This window comes from Dendrobates tinctorius, unplaced genomic scaffold, assembly GCF_039654945.1.
Source record: "Dendrobates tinctorius isolate UK_male_01 unplaced genomic scaffold, ASM3965494v1 ptg000077l, whole genome shotgun sequence".
Classification (NCBI taxonomy): domain Eukaryota; kingdom Metazoa; phylum Chordata; class Amphibia; order Anura; family Dendrobatidae; genus Dendrobates; species Dendrobates tinctorius.
Genome location: NW_027361745.1, coordinates 3,150,798 through 3,172,206, shown reverse-complemented (window position 1 = coordinate 3,172,206; position 21,409 = coordinate 3,150,798). Strand labels below are relative to the sequence as shown.

Below are 21,409 nucleotides of genomic sequence, written 5' to 3'. Positions count from 1 at the left end.
GTTAACTATTTGTCATGAGGGAGGGTCCTCCCAAATATAGGAGCGAGCACCCTCACAAATGTTAAAGTAAAGAATAAAGCCAAAACGCTTTGTGTGAACCTACAGTATGTGAAAGGAGAGGTATGTATATATAATTTATTTTTCACTATATACATGTAATTCTGAATGAAATATTGTTTCTTAGCATTTTTCCCTTTAAAAAAGATTTTTCACTTTGTTTCGTAGGTCTTTTTTAAAATATGTAAAACCGGCGCAATAATCTGACAACATTATTCCCAGATCCCATGTGTGAGTCAGAAAGGCATGCCGGCATCGTCTCCATGCTGTTCCCATTTAGCTTTAGCTCTCTCCCATTCATTTGAGATTTTTTCTAGTTTCCTCAGACCTGTTTGTCGGGTCCAGCTGACAAAAAAAATTGGCATTCCAATGATTCATTATTCGGTACGAATACCCTAATATTAGAAAGTAATGGGGCCGATATTTCCAAATCCCAATATTTCACTATTCGATCATCACTACAAATTGCCCTTTTGCTCAAAGATATTGTGACTTATGAAGGTGTTTTTCCAGCACATTAATCAGTCGCCTCCAAAATGGTTCTTGTGTTTTGCAGATCAGTTATGGATCCACCGATCGCTCATTATCGGACAGGCGCCTCTATCCACATGTTTTCAGTACAGTCCAAAATCACCACATCCACAACATGGTAATCACCAAACTGTTGAAGCATTTTGGCTGGACCTGGGTTGGGATTTTAGTATCAGATGATGATAATGGAGAGAATGAACTGCAGATACTAACAAATCACATGAGAGAACATGGGATCTGTGTGGCCTTCACCATAAAACTTAATTGGGATATAGAGTTGTATAATATTTTAGCGATTTTTAAGCATCCAGAAGTCAGTATCATTGTCGTTTGTGGGACCTTCTCTTATGAGTTTGATATAATAGAGCGCTTAACTTTTCTGTTTATTGACAAAACTTTCATCTTTCCACCATTCTGGGTCTGCAGTTACCTCATTAGAGAAGAAGACTTTCCATTATTGAACGGAAGTCTAGCAGTGGACATTTCGTCACAACCTTTGTCTGGTGTGGAAGACATTGTGAAAAACTACAGGAAAATTAACATAACCCGAGATGAGGAATTTTGGAGAGTAGTAGATGCAATATTCAATAATGGAGATAAAGATTCCTTCTTTTCAGTCAATTGGACCGTGGACAATTATAATGGTTCGGTTGAGTATCCTGTGTCAATTATAAGGAATTACCTCTCATCAGGGTTTTCTCCGAGATTATATTACGCAGTAGAAGTTCTGGCTAAAGCTCTACATGAAATGTTCTTATTTGTAAAAGACAAATATCAAGAAAATTCCACAACCGGATTTGTACAATACACACGGAAGTTACAGCGCTTCATCCAAATGACGAAGAATTCACCCGATACAGCGAAGCCTATAAATTACTTCAATGACCAAGGGGAAGCTGAACATTCATATATGATAACAAACCGGAGATTTACTCATAATACTGGTCTTAAGGTTTTACAAAATATTGAAGTAGGACATTTCACACCATGGGCGGTCAGTGGCCAAGAGCTTTACATGAGCACCCAGTCTATAACATGGAAACACGCAGAGGTGAGAAGCGTTATATTACATATGTGATCATACACGGCCTCTGTCATTCCCTTAACCATCAATATGAATCCTGCATAATATATTTTACATACTGAATTCATCTACATAATTTTCTTACTTTGTAATTCATTACCTGTATTCCTGTTTTAGTCAGACAGAACAAATCCAAATCAAAATCATAAACCCCAAAAAACAGAAAATAAAGATGAAAGAAAAATGGAGAATGTAGATGTAGTAGCCCAAGTGATGGTGATAGGGATAGAGAGTGGAGATGAGTGAATATGATCGGGTCCCTGCTTATTCAGCTATGGCGCTTTTAGGCTACCTATTAAACTGTAGAAACAATAAGTGCCACCTATTAACCCCTTAGTGACCGCCAATGCGCCTTTTAACGGCGGTAACTAAGTGTATTAAAACCAATAATTCACGGCGCTGTGGAGGAAGTGAATAGCGCCCCCCCAGTGTCGGATTTTCTCCGGGGTCTCGGCTGCCGGGGGTGACCGAGACCCCAGAGAACATGAATCGGTCGGTTTTTACCGACCCCGCTTTTGCGATCGCCGTTATTAACCCTATAACGGCGGCCGCAAAAAAAAAAAAGCCGCGATTTTACATTTAATTTCTCTTTCCTCTAATGTGATCGCACATCAGAGGAGAGAGAAAGAGGGTCCCAAATCCCCCCGCTACCTCTCCGTGGTCCTCTGTCCCCTCCCGGTGGTCCTGCGTCCCGCCGACGTCCACCGGTGGGCGCCGCCATCTTGGATCTGGGGAAATTGGCGGGCGCATGCGCAGTGCGCCCGCCGGGAATCTGCTGGCTCCAGCTGGCAGATTCCATTCATTCATTTTGATCACGATGATAAACTGTCATCGTGATCAAAATAAACAAAACAGTACATAATCCCCCCGTTTATCACCCCCTTAGTTAGGCCAACATAACAAAATAAAGAAAATATTTTTTTTTCAGTTTGCCATTAGGGTTAGGGCTAGGGTTAGGGTTGGGCTAGGTGTTGTGAGTTCATTTTCCCCTTCACTACTGAGGCCCGAGGAACTCCCTCTTCTGGTGGAGAAAGGTAGTGAGCCTGATTGTCAAACACCTGGGGCTGATGATGATGACTGGCTGAGTGGAGTTAGTGACTGGATATAAGGCTGCCGACGCCCTTCTGGCCTGCGGGTGATTTCTCTGTGGACTTCTAGGAAACCAGTCTGATTCCTGCTCATCTAAAGCTAAGATTTCTGCTTTGCCTTTTTGCATTAGTGTTTTGTTTTCCTTGCTTTTCTGGATTCTGCCATTCCCTGCTGGGGTGAGCTGAATCCCCTTTTGCCTGTTGCTCTGTCTTCAGAATATTCCTGAGTACTGACATAGCCTTTTTTGAAGCCTAGCGTCTTCAGGGCCTTTTTTACTGTCAGTTTGTTGGCTCTTATTTTCATAGGGTTTTTTCATGGATTGCAGACAGCAGCCTTCCTGTCCTTTCCTATCTAAGATATCTTGGGCTCCATCTTTGCTCAGTCTATCTTTCTGTCTGTGTTTTGTTCTTTCTTCTTGCTTCACCGTCATTATATGTGGGGGGCTGCCTTTTGCTTTGGGGTCTGCTCTGGGGCAGTTTAGATTTCCCTTTCTGTCTTTAGGCTATGTAGTCCTCCGGTTGTGATCGAGGGGCCTAGGGCATCGTAGGAACCCCCCACGGCTACTGCTAGTTGTGTTGATAGGTTCAGGGGTCTGCAATCCGATAGCTGCCAACTTCTCTGGTTTTCTGGACTTAGCTAGCATTTCTATTTTTGCCTCCTATGGTGACTCAATCATAACAGAATCACCCGCCATACCGCAGATCCTAGGGTACTCAATTGCAGGAAAGAATTGTAAAAAAAAAAAAAAAAAAGTGTGTATATTTTTTCCTCTATATCTCTGAGGCCGTAGGGGGAATTTTTTTTTCTCTCAATGGAGATAAGGCAATTGTCTGATCGTGTGGAGCAGCTCGCTCCGGGAGTGCGAGGAATTTCCGCCTACCTTGCTCATTCACATGCTGCTGAACCAAAGATTCCTACACCTGATGTATTTTTTGGGGATCGGTCTAAATTTTTGAATTTCAAAAATAATTGTAAATTATTTTTTGCCTTGAAGCCTAACTTGTCAGGGAGCTCCGCGCAGCAGGTTAAAATTGTCATCTCTTTGCTGCGTGGCGATCCCCAGGATTGGGCGTTTTCTTTGAAACCAGATGATCCTATTCTGACTAATGTGAACGCATTCTTTCAGGCCTTGGGGTTGTTGTATGACGAACCTAATGCCATTGATCAGGCTGAAAAGACCCTTCTGGCATTGAACCAGGGTCGTGATTCTGCAGAATTGTACTGTCAAAAATTCCGAAAGTGGGCAGTACTTACTACCTGGAATGATAATGCCTTGGCTGCTCTCTTTCGGAAGGGGTTGTCAGAAGCCGTAAAAGATACTATGGTGGGATTTCCTGTTCCCTCTGGTCTTGACAATTCTATGTCTTTAGCTATTCAGGTTGATCGGCGTTTGCGCGAACGCAGAGCTGCACGAGAGGTGTTGCCACCTGTTGACCAGATGTCTGAACCTATGCAATGTGATAGAGTTTTTTCCAGAGAGCAGCGTCAGGAGTCCAGAAGGCGCAATAAGTTGTGTTTTTTCTGTGGAGATGCCTCGCATATTATTTCTGTCTGTCCTAAACGCGAGAAACGCCTTGCACACACGTTTTCTGTTGGTGGTGTTCAACCTAAGTTTCTTCTGGCTATTACTCTGATCTGCTCCCTGTCCACATTTTCCACCAAGGCTTTTGTGGATTCGGAAGCAGCTCTAAACCTAATGGACTTGGATTTTGCTAAACGTTGTGGATTTCCGATGACACCTCTGCAGACGCCTATCCCTTTGAGGGGGATTGATGCTACTCCTTTGGCTAAAAATAAACCTCAGTTTTGGACCCAGGTGGTAATGCGGGTCGCCCCAGACCATCAAGAAAATTGCAGGTTTTTGGTGTTACATAATCTGCATGATACTATTGTACTGGGGTTTCCCTGGTTACAAATTCATAATCCAGTTTTGGATTGGAAATCTGTGTCTGTGGTGAGTTGGGGTTGTCGGTGTGCCTTTAGTGATGCTCCGGTGTTTTCCACTTCTCCTCAGTCGCATGATGTTCCTGATTATTTGGCGGACTTTTATGATGTATTTAGTGAGAATGAGTCTGCGTCTCTGCCTCCTCATAGGAGTTATGACTGTGCAATTGAACTGAGCCCGGGGTGTAAATTTCCCAAGGGTCGGCTCTTCAATTTATCTGTACCCGAGCACGAGGCTATGCGATCCTATATTAAGGAGGCGTTGGAGAAGGGTCATATTAGACCATCCTCGTCACCCTTAGGTGCCGTTTTTTTTTTTGTAGCCAAAAAGGATGCAACAAAATTACTGTTAAATATCAGTATCCGTTACCCCTGATTTCTGATCTATTCTCCAGAGTTAAAGGTGCTTGCTGGTTTACCAAGCTTGACCTCAGGGGGGCGTATAATCTTATTCGCATTAAGCATGGGGATGAATGGAAGACGGCGTTTAATACTCCGGAGGGACATTTTGAGTACCTGGTGATGCCTTTTGGGATCACTAATGTTCCTTCTGTCTTCCAGTGCTTCATGAACGATATTTTCCGAGATTTTTCGATAAATTTTTGATTATCTATCTGGATGATATTTTGATCTTCTCCAAGGATTGGGATTCTCATGTGGAACATATTCGGACTGTGTTCCGGATCTTGAGGGAGAATTCCCTGTATGTCAAAGGATCTAAATGCCTTTTTGGAGTACAGAGGATTTCTTTTTTGGGATTTATTTTGTCCCCGTCAACTATTGAAATGGACCCGGCCAAGGTACAGGCCATTTACGATTGGGTTCAGCCCACTTCTTTGAAGGCCCTCCAGAAGTTTTTGGGTTTTGCTAATTTTTATCGGAAATTTATAGCAAAATTTTCTAGTATTGCCAAGCCATTGACTGATTTGACTAAGAAGGGTGCTGATGTGTTAAATTGGTCTCCGGAGGCTGTTTCTTCCTTTCAGGAGCTGAAGCGAAGATTCACCTCCGCCCGGTTTTGCGGCAACCTGATGTCTCACTTCCGTTCCAGGTAGAGGTGGATGCTTCTGAGATTGGTGCAGGAGCTGTTTTGTCCCAAAAGGGTCGTGTAACATCTAAAATGAATCCCTGTGCTTTCTTTTCCCGAAAGTTCTCTCCATCTGAATGTAACTATGATGTAGGGAATCGGGAACTGTTAGCCATGAAATGGGCATTTGAGGAGTGGAGGCAATGGTTGGAGGGAGCTAAGCATCAAGTCGTGGTCCTCACTGACCACAAGAATTTGATTTACCTAGAGCCGGCTAAGCGCTTGAACCCTAGACAGGCTAGGTGGGCCTTGTTTTTTACACGTTTTGATTTTGTGGTTTCTTTTCTTCCTGGAACTAAGAATGTCAAGGCTGACGCCCTCTATAGGAGCTTCTTTGCTGATTCTCCTGTGGTGACCAAGCCTGCTACCATCTTAGGCGAAGGGGTAGTTCTTTCTGCCATCTCGACCGATTTGAGACGTGCTCTGGAAGAGTTCCAGGAGGACAAACCTGAGCGTTGTCCCAGTGGAAAGTGGTATGTTCCTGACCAGTGGAAGAAGAGAGTGAGAGTTCATTGCTCTGCTTTGGCTGGTCATCCAGGTATTTTTGGTACTAGGGATATGGTGAGTCGGTCTTTTTGGTGGCCCTCCTTGTCTCGTGATGTCAGGAATTTTGTGCAGTCCTGTGGGACGTGCTCCCGGTCTAAATCGTGTTCTCGCTCTAGTGGGTTGTTGATGCCTTTGTCTGTCCCCAAGAGGCCATGGACCCATATTTCAATGGATTTCATCTCTGATATGCCTGTCTCTCAAAGGATGACTGTTATTTGGGTGATTTGTGATAGGTTCTCTAAGATGGTTCATCTTGTACCACTCCCTAAGTTGCCGTCTTCCTCTGAATTGGTGCCCCTGTTTTTACAACAGGTGGTTCGCTTGCACGGGATTCCTGAGAACATTGTATCTGACAGAGGAGTCCAGTTTGTGTCTAGATTTTGGAGAACTTTCTGTTCCAAGCTGGGAATTCAGTTGTCCTTCTCCTCTGCTTTTCACCCTCAGACCAATGGGCAGACAGAGAGAACAAACCAGACCTTGGAGTCATATTTGAGATGTTTTTTTTCTGCTGATCAGGATTATTGGGTTTCATTTTTGCCCTTGGCCGAATTTGCTTTAAATAATAGAGCTAGTTCTGCCACTTTGATGTCACCTTATTTTTGTAACTTTGGGTTTCATCCTCGATTTTCTTCAGGGCAGGTGGAGCCCTCTGCCTGCCCAGGTGTTGACACTGTGGTGGAGAGAATGCACCAGATCTGGGACCAAGTGGTGGATAAGTTATCTCTCTCCCAGGAAAAGGCCCAGGGGTTTTCCAACCGACATAGGACCATTGGTCCCCAGTTTAAGGTTGGTGATATGGTGTGGTTATCATCAAAAAATATTGCTATGAAGGTGGCTTCTCCTAAGTTTAAGCCTAGATTTATTGGACCTTACAAGATTTTGGAGATTATTAATCCGGTCTCTTTTCGTTTGGCTCTTCCTGTCACATTTAAAATCCATAATGTGTTCCATAAATCTTTGTTCAAGAGGTTTGTTGAACCTGTTGTTCCGGGGGTTGCACCTCCAGACCCTGTATTGGTTGAAGGTAACATGGAATATGAGGTAGAGAAAGTACTGGATTCCCGTCTGGCTAGACGGAGACTCCAGTATTTGGTTAAGTGGAAGGGTTATGGTCAGGAGGATAATTCCTGGGTCTCTGCCTCTGATATTCATGCCAAAAGATTGGTGCGTGCCTTTCATCGGGCTCACCCTGATCGCCCTGGTGGCGTGGTTGAGGGTTCGTTGACCCCTCCTCAAGGGGGAGGTACTGTTGTGAGTTCATTTTCCCCTTCACTACTGAGGCCCGAGGAACTCCCTCTTCTGGTGGAGAAAGGTAGTGAGCCTGATTGTCAAACACCTGGGGCTGATGATGATGACTGGCTGAGTGGAGTTAGTGACTGGATATAAGGCTGCCGACGCCCTTCTGGCCTGCGGGTGATTTCTCTGTGGACTTCTAGGAAACCAGTCTGATTCCTGCTCATCTAAAGCTAAGATTTCTGCTTTGCCTTTTTGCATTAGTGTTTTGTTTTCCTTGCTTTTCTGGATTCTGCCATTCCCTGCTGGGGTGAGCTGAATCCCCTAATCCCCTTTTGCCTGTTGCTCTGTCTTCAGAATATTCCTGAGTACTGACATAGCCTTTTTTGAAGCCTAGCGTCTTCAGGGCCTTTTTTACTGTCAGTTTGTTGGCTCTTATTTTCATAGGGTTTTTTCACGGATTGCAGACAGCAGCCTTCCTGTCCTTTCCTATCTAAGCTAGCTTGGGCCCCATCTTTGCTCAGTCTATCTTTCTGTCTGTGTTTTGTTCTTTCTTCTTGCTTCACCGTCATTATATGTGGGGGGCTGCCTTTTGCTTTGGGGTCTGCTCTGGGGCCGTTTAGATTTCCCTTTCTGTCTTTAGGCTATGTAGTCCTCCGGCTGTGATCGAGGGGCCTAGGGCATCGTAGGAGCCCCCCCACGGCTACTGCTAGTTGTGTTGATAGGTTCAGGGGTCTGCAATCCGATAGCTGCCAACTTCTCTGGTTTTCTGGACTTAGCTAGCATTTCTATTTTTGCCTCCTACGGTGACTCAATCATAACAGCTAGGGTTAGGGTTTGGGCTAGGGTTACGGGTGAGCTAGGGTTAGGGCTCGGGTTAGGGCTAGGGTTAGAATTAGGGTTAGGGTGAACTAGGATTAGGGTTAGAATTAGGTTTAGGGATTAGGGTTGGGATTAAGGTTAGGATTGGGATTAGGGTTAGGGGTGTGTTGGGGTTAGGGTTGGAGCAAGAATTGAGGGGTTTCCACTATTTACCAACTTTGGGGGTCTAAAAATTGGGTCTAAAAAATCACTTTTGTGGAAATAAAAAAGACTTTTTTTTTCATGGCTCTACGTTATAAACTTCTGTGAAGCACTTGAAGGTTCAAAGTGTTCACCACACATCTAGATAAGTTCCTTAATGGGTCTAGTTTCCAAAATGGGGTCACTTGGTGGGGATTTCCACTGTTTAGGCCCATCAGGGGCTCTGCAAATGCAACATGATGCCCGCAGACCATTCCATCAAAGTCTGCATTCCAAAATGGCACTCCTTCCCTTCCAAGCTGTCCCATGTGCCGAAACAGTGGTTCCCCCCCACATATGAGGTATCAGCGTACTCGGAACAAATTATACAACAACTGTGGGGGTATGATTTCTCCTGTTACCCTTGTAAAAATAAAAATTTGGGGGCGAAAAGATCATTTTTGTGGAAAAAAATGGATTTCTTATTTTCACGGCTCTACGTTATAAACTTCTGTGAAGCACTTGAAGGTTCAAAGTTCTCACCACACATCTAGATAAGTTCCTTAATGGGTCTAGTTTCCAAAATGGGGTCACTTGTTGGAGGTTTCCACTGTTTAGGCACATTAAGGGCTCTCCAAACGCAACATGGCATCCGATCTCAATTCCAGCCAATTCTGCGTTGAAAAGGTCAAACGGCGCTCCTTCCCTTGCAAGCTCTGCCGTGTGCTGAAAAAGTGGTTTACCCCCACATATGGGGTATCAGCGTATTCAGGAGAAATTGTACAACAAATTTTGTGGTTCATTTTCTCTTTTAACACTTGTGAAAATAAAAAAAATTGGTTCTGAAGTAAATTTTTTGCAAAAAAAAGTTAAATGTTAATTTTTTCCTTCCACATTGCTTTAGTTCCTGTGAAGCAATTAAAGGGTTAATAAACTTCTTGAATGTGGTTTTGAGCACCTTGAGCGGTCTAGTTTTTAGAATGGTGCCACTTTTGGGTATTGTCTGTCATGTACACCCCTCAAAATGACTTTAAATATGATGTGGTCCCTAAATAAATGGTTTTGTAAATTTTGTTGTAAAAATGAGAAATAGCTGGTCAACTTTTAACCCTTATAACTTCCTAACAAAAAAATTTTGCTTCCAAAATTGTGGTGATGTAAAGTAGACATGTGGGAACTGTTATTTATTAAGAAATTTTTGTGACACATCTCTCTGATTTAAGGGCATAAAAATTTAAAGTTTTAAAATTTCAAAATTTTCGCCATATTTCCGTTTTTTTCATAGATAAACACAAGACTTATCGTAGAAATTTTACCACTAACATGAAGTACAATATGTCACGAAAAAATATTCTCAGAATCAGTGGGATCCATTAAAGCGTTCCAGAGTTATAACATCATAAAGGGACAGTGGTCAGAATTGTAAAAATTGGCCCGGTCATTAACATGCAAACTGGCTCTCACTAAGGGGTTAATGTGCAAAAAGGTGGGGTTTTATTCACGGTAGATTATGATCAATGAGACAACTGTGGGAAAAACCCCGACCCAGGATAAAAAGGATTCAACCTGCAGTTGCCAGGATCAGAATCTATATGAATACAAGAAACCTGTGCTCCGATAGATTGCGCCTAGTCACCAAATACCGGCTGTGTAATCCTGGCTGCATGGCATCAGAGGAGTATAACATATGTGGCAGCATGATGTCACTGCCAGTAATGGTCACATACAGAGAAATCAATTGTGAGTAGAAAATAAAAGAAACGTTTTCACCCAATCAGATGACTGTATGGAGGGGGGAGTAGTAAATCTTGTGTTGTAGATTGATCCTCAGTCAATTCGTGGTACGGACAATACCCTGTCGGTCCCTATGGGGCTAACAATGGCCTATTCCTCAGACTCCGCCCTGACAAGGGCAGTCCACAACTACCCCTGTGCTAACCATGCCCTGCACTCTCCCTCAGGTGGTGTCCCAATGCGTTTCATTCATAATCACCAGGGGACTCGCTTGTAATAGGAGATAAAGTGCTAAGTGCTATAGAGACGTGGTCCCTCCACTCTCTATGCCAGTCTGCAGAGAGTGAAAGGAAGGACAGGGCAGATTTATATGGGAGACGATGCTCAGAAAAACTCTCAATTTCCTGTTAAGAAAGCCCTCGATATAACATGGTAGAGTATAATCTCCTCCATGATGCAGGCGGACGCTTCAGGCTTATATACGGCGCTTTCGGTCCATGGAACGCACACTGCTGTGGTTTCTGGGCCTCCCCTTCAATGTGTCCAAAGCGCCCAGTGCTTGTGTATTGTGCTTCCGGTTCCTGGAGCGCCCGTCACATGATTTTTCAGGCCATTTAGTCTGAATTGTTATCACCCCTTCAATAAAAGGCACCACAGAGTTTGCATCATAGTCACTTGACTGGAACTTTCAGTCACTGGAACGCAAACAGGGCGGTTACTAGGCAAATGGGAAACTTAAGAAAAACATATCCTATATAAAGGTGCCGGTACTTCCGAAGTTCAATATAATCAATGTAATGATGACATATGGGTGAAGGTAATGGCTAAAATATGAATAATACATATCATTAATACAGGTAAATAAGCCCAATTGTCCTAACAAAAAATAAGGAGGAGGAGGAGATACAATAATAAAACGCTCAAGGGTAAGAATATGATAGAACAACAAACACATGCTAACCCTATAAATTGGTAGGACAATAATTAAATACAGGATTTGTTTGGTAAGAATGGAATTAACCTTGTCTGTTTTACACTGAGCTGTGGTTTGAAGTAAAGGTAAAAGGGGGCTCAGATGAAACATCCATAGTTAATATGATCATCAGGACCACTAGTTACACTAGTTATCATTAGCACCACTAGTTAACACCACATTAGGTGTTGTTGTGCATAAATTGACCAGGTGACTATCGACAAGGAACATTCTTTTGAGAGAGGAGATAAAACACCTAAAGTAGTAAATGTAAAAAATATACTTATTTTTGTATATTTATTCAAGACTGGTTACCAGATGTGATATTCTAAAGAAAATGTCACAATGTTTCTTATTAAAAAATGTAGTGGTATATTGGATTGTCCACCAAAAAGCATCATTGCAACAAAATAGAAAATCTTAAGAAATAGTTACAAAGAGATTGTCCGTTTGTCCATCTTTCCTGGGATCCTGAATGGTAAATGGCACCTGTCTCTATCACAGGCATCTCTGGAAGCAACAAGTGATTAACTTACATACCAGCTGTTCATTCAACCTAGTGTCAGAGTAAAGTGTAAACGGAGTGTGTCCTAAGAGAGTGAAGAAGAGCGAGGCGCCCCCCTTCCTGTGGGGCAGGTGTTATATACATCCCACAGAGCATATGTTCTTTCTATATGGTGTTGATATTTACTATGACCTAAATATACAGAAATGAGATATGGACTGTCAGCGAAAGGCAATGTGCTCAGTAAAGAATTGAGCGGAATAAGAATAAATCCATGAACAATAATTAATATTTAACAGTAAAGACATATGGAAATTGGCCGCAAGTCTTCTTGGTGTTAGCACACGAGATTTGTCATGTGCAGCCAGAGAAGGGCCCGGAGTTTATGGTTTACATTGACACAATTTTTATCACCCATAAATTGCTCTGGGGAACGGCATGGTGGAGACATGATGAAGAATTTCATCGTCGTCTGGCATTATGTCCGAATATAGGTTGGACTGTGAAAGCAACGGATGTGTGGATCCAGCTGGTTTTGGCTCAATGACCACCACAGCGTTCCTTTCTTGGAATCACCATACCCCCCTGCTGGTCAGACAAGGGTGGTGTCATCCCCCAAACCTATCGGATCAAGCTGGTTGTTTAATGAAGGACAATGTCTTTTCTAAGCAAAATGCAAGTTCTGACATGAATGCTCCATCTGTGGAGGGACCCATTCGACGATTCGTTGCATCAAGGAACAGAGGCAGGGTCCCAGAGTGGACTACTCCAGTACAATGGAGAACACCGGTGAAAAGTAGGATACTCCTATGGTGGGCAGAACATTACCCTAAGAAGGAGGAAGCAAAGGTACTGCAACATGAGTTTTGTGAGGGACTTTTTATCCCCTCTTCTTTTTCGCTGGCATCCTTTTTCTGTGCCAAATTAAAGTCAGCTAGGGAGCAGGTTCAGATAGTCAAAGAAAAATTGTTGAAGGTAGTGGAGTTGGGAAGAATGGGAGGTCCTCTTAAACATCCACCATTTGATAATTTAAAGATGTCACCCTTGGGTCTGGTGGCTTATAAAGAGGCAGGTGAATTCTGCTTCATTCATCATTTGACCTTCCCTCCAGGGTCATCAGTCAATGAGGGAATTGCAAAGGAAGACATAGTGGATAAATATACTGCACATCATTAGATAGAGTGATTTTCTTTGCACAAAAGGCTGGTAGAGGAGCCTTATTGTCTAAATCAGACATAGAAGCCGCTTTCAGGTTTTGAGTGTTTTCATTTATTAGCCTGTCACATTGATTGCGAGGTTTTTGTTGACATGTGTTTGGTGATGGGGTGCTCGATATCGTGTTACTATTTTGAACTCTTTAGTTCCTTCCTGGAATGCATACTCAGACGTGAGACAGGCATTTCATCAATAACACATTACTTAGGCGCTCTCTTGTTTGTCGGTCTGGTCGATTCTGCCGTGTGTCGGTATTTGTTGCATACGTTCAGTTGTTTAATGTCTGATCTAGGGGTCCCATTGTCAGCTGAGAAAACTGAGGGCCCATGCACGTGTTTGACTTTATTGGGCATTGAATTTGATACCGGCAGGATGGTTTTCAGGTTACCTTTGGAAAAAGTGGAGAAACTTAAGGACAGCAAATTTCAGGTCAGTAGTGCCAAAAACGTAACTTTACGTCAGTTGCAGGTTTTATTTGGTCTTTGCTTAATAATCTTTATTTTTATATAGCGCTAACATATTCCGCAGCGCTTTACAGTTTGCACACATTTTCATCACTGTCCCCGATGGGGCTCACAATCTAAATTCCCTATCAGTATGTCTTTGGAGTGTGGGAGGAAACCGGAGTGCCCGGAGGAAACCCACGCAAACACAGGGAGAACATACAAACTCCTTGCAGATGTTGTCCTAGGTGGGATTCGAACCCAGGACTCTATGAGTAACCACTGAGCCACCGTGCTGCCACCGTGCTGCCACCGTGCTTGTAAGTTAATGCCAATGGCAGAGCTTTCCCAAGGAGACTTTCATTGGCGACTAGAGGAGAGTCTCCGTCACATCACTGTGTCAGGGTTACAGGCAATATCAAAGAAGATTTGGCAATTTGATTTTCTACAAACCTTTAATGGTAGAACATTGTTCCAGGAGGAGGAGGTATCTAGTGATGACCTCAGCCTTTTTACAGATGCAGCGGATAGTGAGAGTTTTGCTGCTATTTTTGGAAATTATTGGTGTCGTAACTCTTGGCCTCCTTATTGGAAAGAGATGGTGGTGTCTAGAAACCTGACACAGTTGGAATTCTTCCCTATAGTAGTAGCGATAGAGCTTTGGTGCCAAATGTTTTACAATAAAAGGATTTGTTTCTGGACAAACATTAGCGCTGTGGTAGCAATGGTCAACTCATAGACATCAGCGCCACCACCGGTATTCGCATTACTGAGGCACATGGTTTTGAGATATTTGCATTACAATATATTGTTTAAAGCCAAATATGTGCCAGAGAAGCAAAACCTGTTAGCTAACGCATTATCCGGTTCACAGATAAAAGCGTTCAGGGAACTACATTCACTAGCACAGCCAGTAAGGCACTTATGCCCCAGTTTCTTATGGATGTTGGTATAAAGGAACTTGTCAATTTAATAAGAAAGTCGGTTATGGAGGAAACTTGGCATGGCCATTCAAAAGCGTGGAGTGAGTGGTTATGCTGCATGGAAATGAGTTTACCGAAGGACTCAGCCTCAATATTGATGGTAACTTTGGACTATTTAGAGGATTTAAGCATGCAGGCACATCAGCAAGTAAGGTGGGTATATATCTAACAGTTTTGGTGTTTTTCTGAAGTTATATGGCAAAACTGATTTGAAAAAGTTTTTCGAGGTTAGGCAAATATTGAAAGGATGGCATAAAGAGGAGGCTCCTGACAAATGCCGCCCAATAGTATTCCATGTCATGATCCAAGGTGGATCTGACAAGTAAGTGGACAATGTGAACTTTTTATCCTTTGGCTTGGTGCCAAAGTGGGTTGATTGCCCCCGGAGGCAATTAGAATTATTACATGTGGTGTCGTTTACTCTAAGTTGCCCTGGTGGTGGTGAATGGTATTACACTTTAGTTTTAATGTGCCAGTATTACAAATCACGTGTGAGGCTCTATAAAAGAGTTTCAGGTGTGTTTGATGATCGTTGGTGATATTGTTAGTTCATCATTTGGGAAGCAAGCCTGGGTGATGTAGGAGCTGAATGCGAGTCCTGGGCAGTGCAGCCAGAGTGGTTGAGTCAGCTATGGTGTCTGCAAGGAGTGCTGGCATGGATTGGTGGAGTTCAACGTTGGTGTCTGCAAGAAGGGCTGGCATGGCGTGGTGGAGTCGCAGTTTATGGTGTCAGCAGGAAGTGCTTGCATGGCTTGATAGAGTGGCGACTATGGTGAGAGTTGCACTCAGCATGCTGGACTTGGTTGCTGAAAGCTGGACTCAAGCATGCTTAACCTCTTGGCAGAAAAGGTGCACTCGAGCATGCTGGATTTTTGGCAGAAGCTGGTCTCATCTTTTGGACTCTGTTTACTGGGCAGCTTCAACTGGTGGTGGACTCTGCTCCAAGGCTGCACTAGGGTGATGGATCTGGTTATGGTGATGGATCCGGTTGGAGGAGAAGATGCACATAGGTGGTGGGCTCTGTTGCTAGGAGCGTACGCAACAGAGCAAAGCTAAGTGGTGTTCCCCCTGTATTGCCATTTTCCCTTGTGTGTTTAGTGCAGTGGTGGGATTAGTTTCCGCACCGACCAATTCCCTAGTGAGGGTTTAGGTGCAGGGCGAGTCAGGGTTTGTGGTACACGTGCGTCGCCCGGTGCGGAACCGGCATAGGGAACGTTAGGAGTGCAGGGACACTGGCTCAGGGGAGTACAGGAGGTCTCCACATCCCTATTCCCTATCGCAGGGCTCACCATTGTTATTGTAACCCAGGTTTCCCCTTTATTATTTAAAATCGCCTTACTGAAGGCAGGGTTTCCAGACTACTGTATTGTGACGGGGTATACGACAGAGCAAGAAGGGACAACAGGCCGAGGGATGATCCAATGAGATTTATAAAGGCATGGAGCATACAACATCAAATATCCATAATGTCCTTGGAGTCCATGAGAAGTCCACAATAAGTCAAAACAATGGATACAAATCCGGGCACCTCACGATAGTCCTTGTGCCAGATACGATAACAATAATCCTTGCAATAGTCCACAGGATTCCGCACAATCCCACGAGCGTCACGAGCTTGCCTCAACTCATTTCGTGACTCCTTCCACATCTGCACTCAAATCACAACTGATCTTAAAAGAAGAATGTATTGTCAGGGCTCCTGGGATAATCCCATCAGAAGGGGGGAAGGGGTCACACCTACTATTCAATGGTTTGGTCCATCAGAAGATTCTAGAAATGTAAGGGCTCCACTGAGTCTACAGGATGTGTATTGTAGGTTATCTTCTGCTTAGGAAAACAATAGCCAAAATCCCACTAGCTGTTGACACAAGCCTAAATTAGATTATGGTCCAGGTGCATCACAAGACATTGCAAAGTATTGGGGGAAGGAAACATGGTTAATTTACAGCAAATACAACCAGAGGAAAATTAAATGACATATTATACAAAATACTGGACAGAGCAAAACTACAAATCATGACATGTATATATAACGTGTATTACCTAAATGCACCAGTTGGAGGCGGTGTATCCAATTGCACATTTTATTATTTAAATTCGCCCCACTGGAGGCGGTTTATCCAAGGTCATGCGTGTCATGGGTTCTCCTTGCGGTACTCACTGCGTCCAGACTCACAAGACCGTGACATTATCACCAACCCTACTTTTTTTTTTTGGTGCGCCTTGGCCATGTGGAGACCTGTGAGTAATTGCTGCCGGGCCTCACTGAGGTGAGTGGGGAGCGGCATGGTGTGTTAGAGCCGCTGCAGCAGTAGTTTCAGGGTCTGGGGCCTTTCCTTGGGCTCAACCAGAAAATCAAATGGCGCCTGTGGTCTGGCAAAAAGACCCTAGAGTCACTGCTGGGGAGCGGGACTTGCTCATGCATGCGGAGGTACCCAGGCAGGTGGGAAGAGTTGGTGCCCCATGGAGCTGCCTGGTATTCCCCGAGGTGAAGGGGTACATCCCTGTGGTGAGCAGACTGGTGTATAGTCCGCGGGGCTCACGCCAAATCTTCTATACACCGAAGAGGCCGCCCCCTCCTGGTCGTGTGGAGGCAACCAGAGAGTGTATTTTTCCTCCATATTCCTGCGGCTGTGGCAAAGTGACCCCTAGAGTCGCTGCTGGGGAGAGGGACTTGTTCATACAGGCGGACGTACCCAGACAGGTGGGTGGAGTTGGTGATCCCCATGGTGCTGTCTGGGGTTCCCCAAGGTGAAGGGGTACGTCCCTGTAGTGAGCAGACTGGTGTTATAGTCCGCGGGGCTGAAGCCAAATCTTCTATACCACCGAAGAGGCCGCCCCCTCCTGGTCGTTTGGAGGAAGGCGACCAGCGAGTGTACATTTCCTCGATATTCCTGTCCCCTCCTCCTCCAGGTGTGAGTGGCAGGTGTGCTGCGGGGGAGTAGGAGTCTGGCCATGAGGCAGACTGCACATCTTCAGGGAGCCCTCCCTCGCATCGTCAGCGTTTGACGGTAAGTTTTTATTTCCAAAATCCATCATCTCTGTAATATATGTGTATTCATTGCCTTTTATTTCAAAACAGGAATCACAAGATGAAGAGGAGCTCCCAGAAGAAGAAGGAAGGGGTGGACAGACACTTGGAGTGGGCTCACAATTGGTAAGTTTTTTGCATCAAACGCAGAAACACAACATCACACTACACACAACACATAGAAAACAATGTTCTGCAGACCACACACAGCAAACAAATGCCTACATCCAAAGACATAACATTTTTTGTTTTCTTCTCTAGTCTTCCCAATCTGGTGCTCGGCCAAGAGGTCCTCGCAGTGCCTCCCAGGGTCATCGGCGACAGCAACGCGGCGGTCACCAGCGTGTAAGTATAAATATTTTTGCTTTGTTTTTTTTGCACTTTTTATTTCATTTCTTTTGTGGAGGCTAATTATGTTATTTTTGTCTTTTTCTTTAACAGCCTTCACAGCGTGCTCCCGACTCTGACGGTGAGGATGGAGGGATTGATGTGGACCGCCTCATCGATCTCGTCAGAGAAAGGGAGCCGCTCTGGAATATGGCTGACCGACGCCACGCTGACCTGATCGTTACCCGACGACTCTGGGAGGAAATCTGTTCGCTCCTTGTGGACCGCTGGGAGGACCTCGAAGCTCGGGCCCAGATTAAAGAGCGTAAGTATATACAGTACCGGTTGCTTGATTTAAACCAGTGTTTCCCGAACTCCAGTCCTCGTGGTCCCCACGGATCATGTGTTCAGGATTTCTATTTACTTTGGAAATCCTGAAAACATGACCCCTGGGGACCATGAGGACTGGAGGTTGGGAAACACTGATGTTGTATACTAACCACTTTGTCCTTTCTCGTTTCAGGGGAGAGAATTGTGAAGCGGTGGCGGTCTGTGAGGGATCGTTTCAGGAAGGAGTTCAATAAAGAGATGCGGGCCCCGAGTGGATCTGGAGGACGCAGGAGCAAGTACAAGTACGCACAAGCCCTGTCGTTCCTCTGGTAGACAATGCTCACCAGAAGGTAAATATTACACACCACATGTGACAAAAAAATGTTTAGATGTAACTTTTTTTTTTCAGCCAGGGCCATACCATGTCACTATTTTAATTGTTTTTTTTTCTCTTTATTCCACAGCATGGTGAGCAGCACTCGGGAGCCTGCACGATTGGACCCTTCTGAGGCGATCCCTGAGGAGACCGGCACCGAGGGACACTTCGACCGCCCCGGTACATCTGCACCTTCCTAGCCTTCCCACACATTCGACCCATCTGTCCCATCCACCAGCACAGGAGCATCGTGGCCGCCTACATTACATGAAGCTGCTGGTGAGGAGATCGCTTTCCCTTTACCCCACCCTTCTGCCCCTGCCACCTCTAGTACACTTGCGGGTACTGGGCGGCAGCGGCAGAGGGGTCAGGAAAAGACTTATGCGCCAGAGTTCTTGCATCTGAATGCATCTTTCCAGAACTGTCTAAAAGTCTTGTCAGAGCAAATCTCCACAGGCTATCAGCAGATCAACTCCAGCATTCTGGAGGTGAAGACACTTCTGCAAACCATGCATTCAGAAGCAAGATCTTCGCCAAACCACACCTTTTTCAGGTCTGTTGTGGAGCGCATGGAAACGCTCTCTCCTGCCCAGCAGATGCATGTAATGCATTCATGCCACGCTGCTCTCCAGCAAGTTACCTCCCAACCTCCTCCTCCCACCACAGTAGTTCCTCCACCTGCACCCCCTCCAGCCACTTTCCATCCTCCCCCTCCTATTACATCTACACCCCCTCCAGCCACTTTCCATCCTCCCCCTCCTATTACATCTACACCCCCTCCAGCCACTTTCCATCCTCCCCCTCCTATTACATACCATCCACCTCCCCAGCACCATCCACCTCCCCAGCACCATCCACCTCCCCAGCACCAGCAACCTCCCCAGCACCAGCAACCTCCGCAGTACCAGCAACCTCCCCAGTACCAGCAACCTCCCCAGTACCAGCAACCTCCCCAGTACCAGCAACCTCCCCAGTACCTGCAAACTCCCCAGTACCAGCAACCTCCCCAGTACCAGACATCTCCCCACTTCCAGCAACCTGCCCCGTACCAGACATCTCCCCACTTCCAGCAACCTGCCCCGTACCAGACATCTCCCCACTTCCAGCAACCTGCCCCGTACCAGACATCTCCCCACTTCCAGCAACCTGCCCCGTACCAAACTCCTTCCCCATACAACTTGCCATCAACATCATCTGCTCCTACAGTCCCTGCCCAACCCTCCACTCCACCACCCACCACCTCTTCTGCTTCCCACATGTCCACCCATTCTGTAGTTTTTTCCACACCTTCACCTCTAACTGTTCCTTCCCCACCACGATCCCAGTCCTCTCTCCACACTCCCAGTGTCGAATTGTCCCACAGCCCCTACATCAGTATTTCCACCACACACTACACAGATTTATAATGTGTGTATTTAAATAAAAATGACCAGTTTTATGGTTTCAAAGCTTTATTAAACAAGTTTATTAAAATTTTAAAAAAGTTTACTAAAAAAAACATTTTTCAATAAAAGTTAAATTATTTTACACTGGTTGTCTGTCATTTCTTTCTGCGGCGAAAAAGGTTAAATACAAGGTATTTAAAAGGTGAAATGGTATTCAAAACTAGGTATATAACTGTGGGTAAATTTTAGCTTTTTGCCACAGTTGTGTTCCTGGTTGTGTTTGAAGCACAGTATTTCACCTAAAAAGTTGTGTTTATTGTTGGCGATTTCATAACAATGTACACAACTTTTGTTAAAAGGTGAAATACTTTGCATAAAACACAACCAGGTACACACCTGTGGCCTAAAGCTAAAAATAGAGACCATGACAAGATAGCCAACTTTGGTTGGCAAAGGTATATACTGTTGGTACAGAAGGTACACAAGTTTGGTTGGGCACAAATCTTTCACACTCTGTCATCCTGCCAGTGTACTCTGCCTTGAGGTGACATAAAGTATAGTGCAAAATTGTCCCTCATTACTGAAACCGTCACAGAACTTCTAGTGGTAATGTCATGGTAATCTTGCAAGGTGGTTTCTTCAGAGGTGTCCTCAATGGAAATGGGTTCCTTGCAGATAACAAAATTGTGGAGTACCACGCACGCTTTGATCACCTCGTCCACAGTTTCTGTCTTGAGGTTGATCGCAGTCAATAGGACCCGCCATTTGGCTGTCAGAATACCAAAGGTACATTCAACCATTCTTCTTGCTCTTGTGAGGCGGTAATTAAAAATGCGTTTTGGTCTTGTCAATCCTCTGCTAGAATACGGTTTCAAAAGGTGTTCTGACAGCTGGAAGGCTTCATCCCCTACACAGACAAATGGCATAGGTGGACCAGATGTTTGCGGCAGCGGTCTAGGTGGTGGGAACTGGAAGGTGTTTCCATACAGTTTACGCCCCATGGCAGACAGTTTGAAAACTTGAGAGTCATTGGAGCGGCCATAGGCCCCAATATCAACCGCAATAAATTTGTATTCCGCGTCAGCGATGGCCATGAGGACAATTGAAAAATATTTCTTGTAATTGAAATATTCCGATCCCGATCCAGCTGGCTTTACAATGCGGATATGTTTCCCGTCCACAGCGCCCAAGCAGTTGGGAAACTGACATATCTGTTGAAACTTGTCAGCAATTTCAATCCACCTCTCTGTTGTGGGCTCTGGTAAAAACTCTTCAGCTAAGGAGTCCCACAGTGCACGGCATGTGTACTTCACTATTCCAGATATGGTGGAAATCCCGAGTCTGTACTGGAAATGCAGTGACGAAAGGGATTCTCCAGTTGCAAGAAATCTGTGGGGAATTAAAAAACAATAAATTAGTTTTAAATCACAGCATTACATACCAAAACTGAGCTATAACACTTGGAGATACAAACTACCACCAACAAGACTGCAGTGAAAGTGTGCTCTGATGCGAGCACATCCAATAAATGTGG

The 21,409-nt window shown here is 44.7% G+C and overlaps 1 protein-coding gene across 1 annotated transcript in view; it reads left to right on the top strand.

Moving 5' to 3' along the window:
* Positions 1-21,409, top strand: part of LOC141096661 (vomeronasal type-2 receptor 26-like) — a 311,671-nt gene that overhangs the window by 226,829 nt on the left and 63,433 nt on the right. The window contains exon 3 of the mRNA XM_073583374.1: positions 614-1,639. Coding sequence (XP_073439475.1) covers positions 614-1,639 — 1,026 coding nt within the window. The remainder of the gene's footprint in view (positions 1-613; positions 1,640-21,409) is intronic.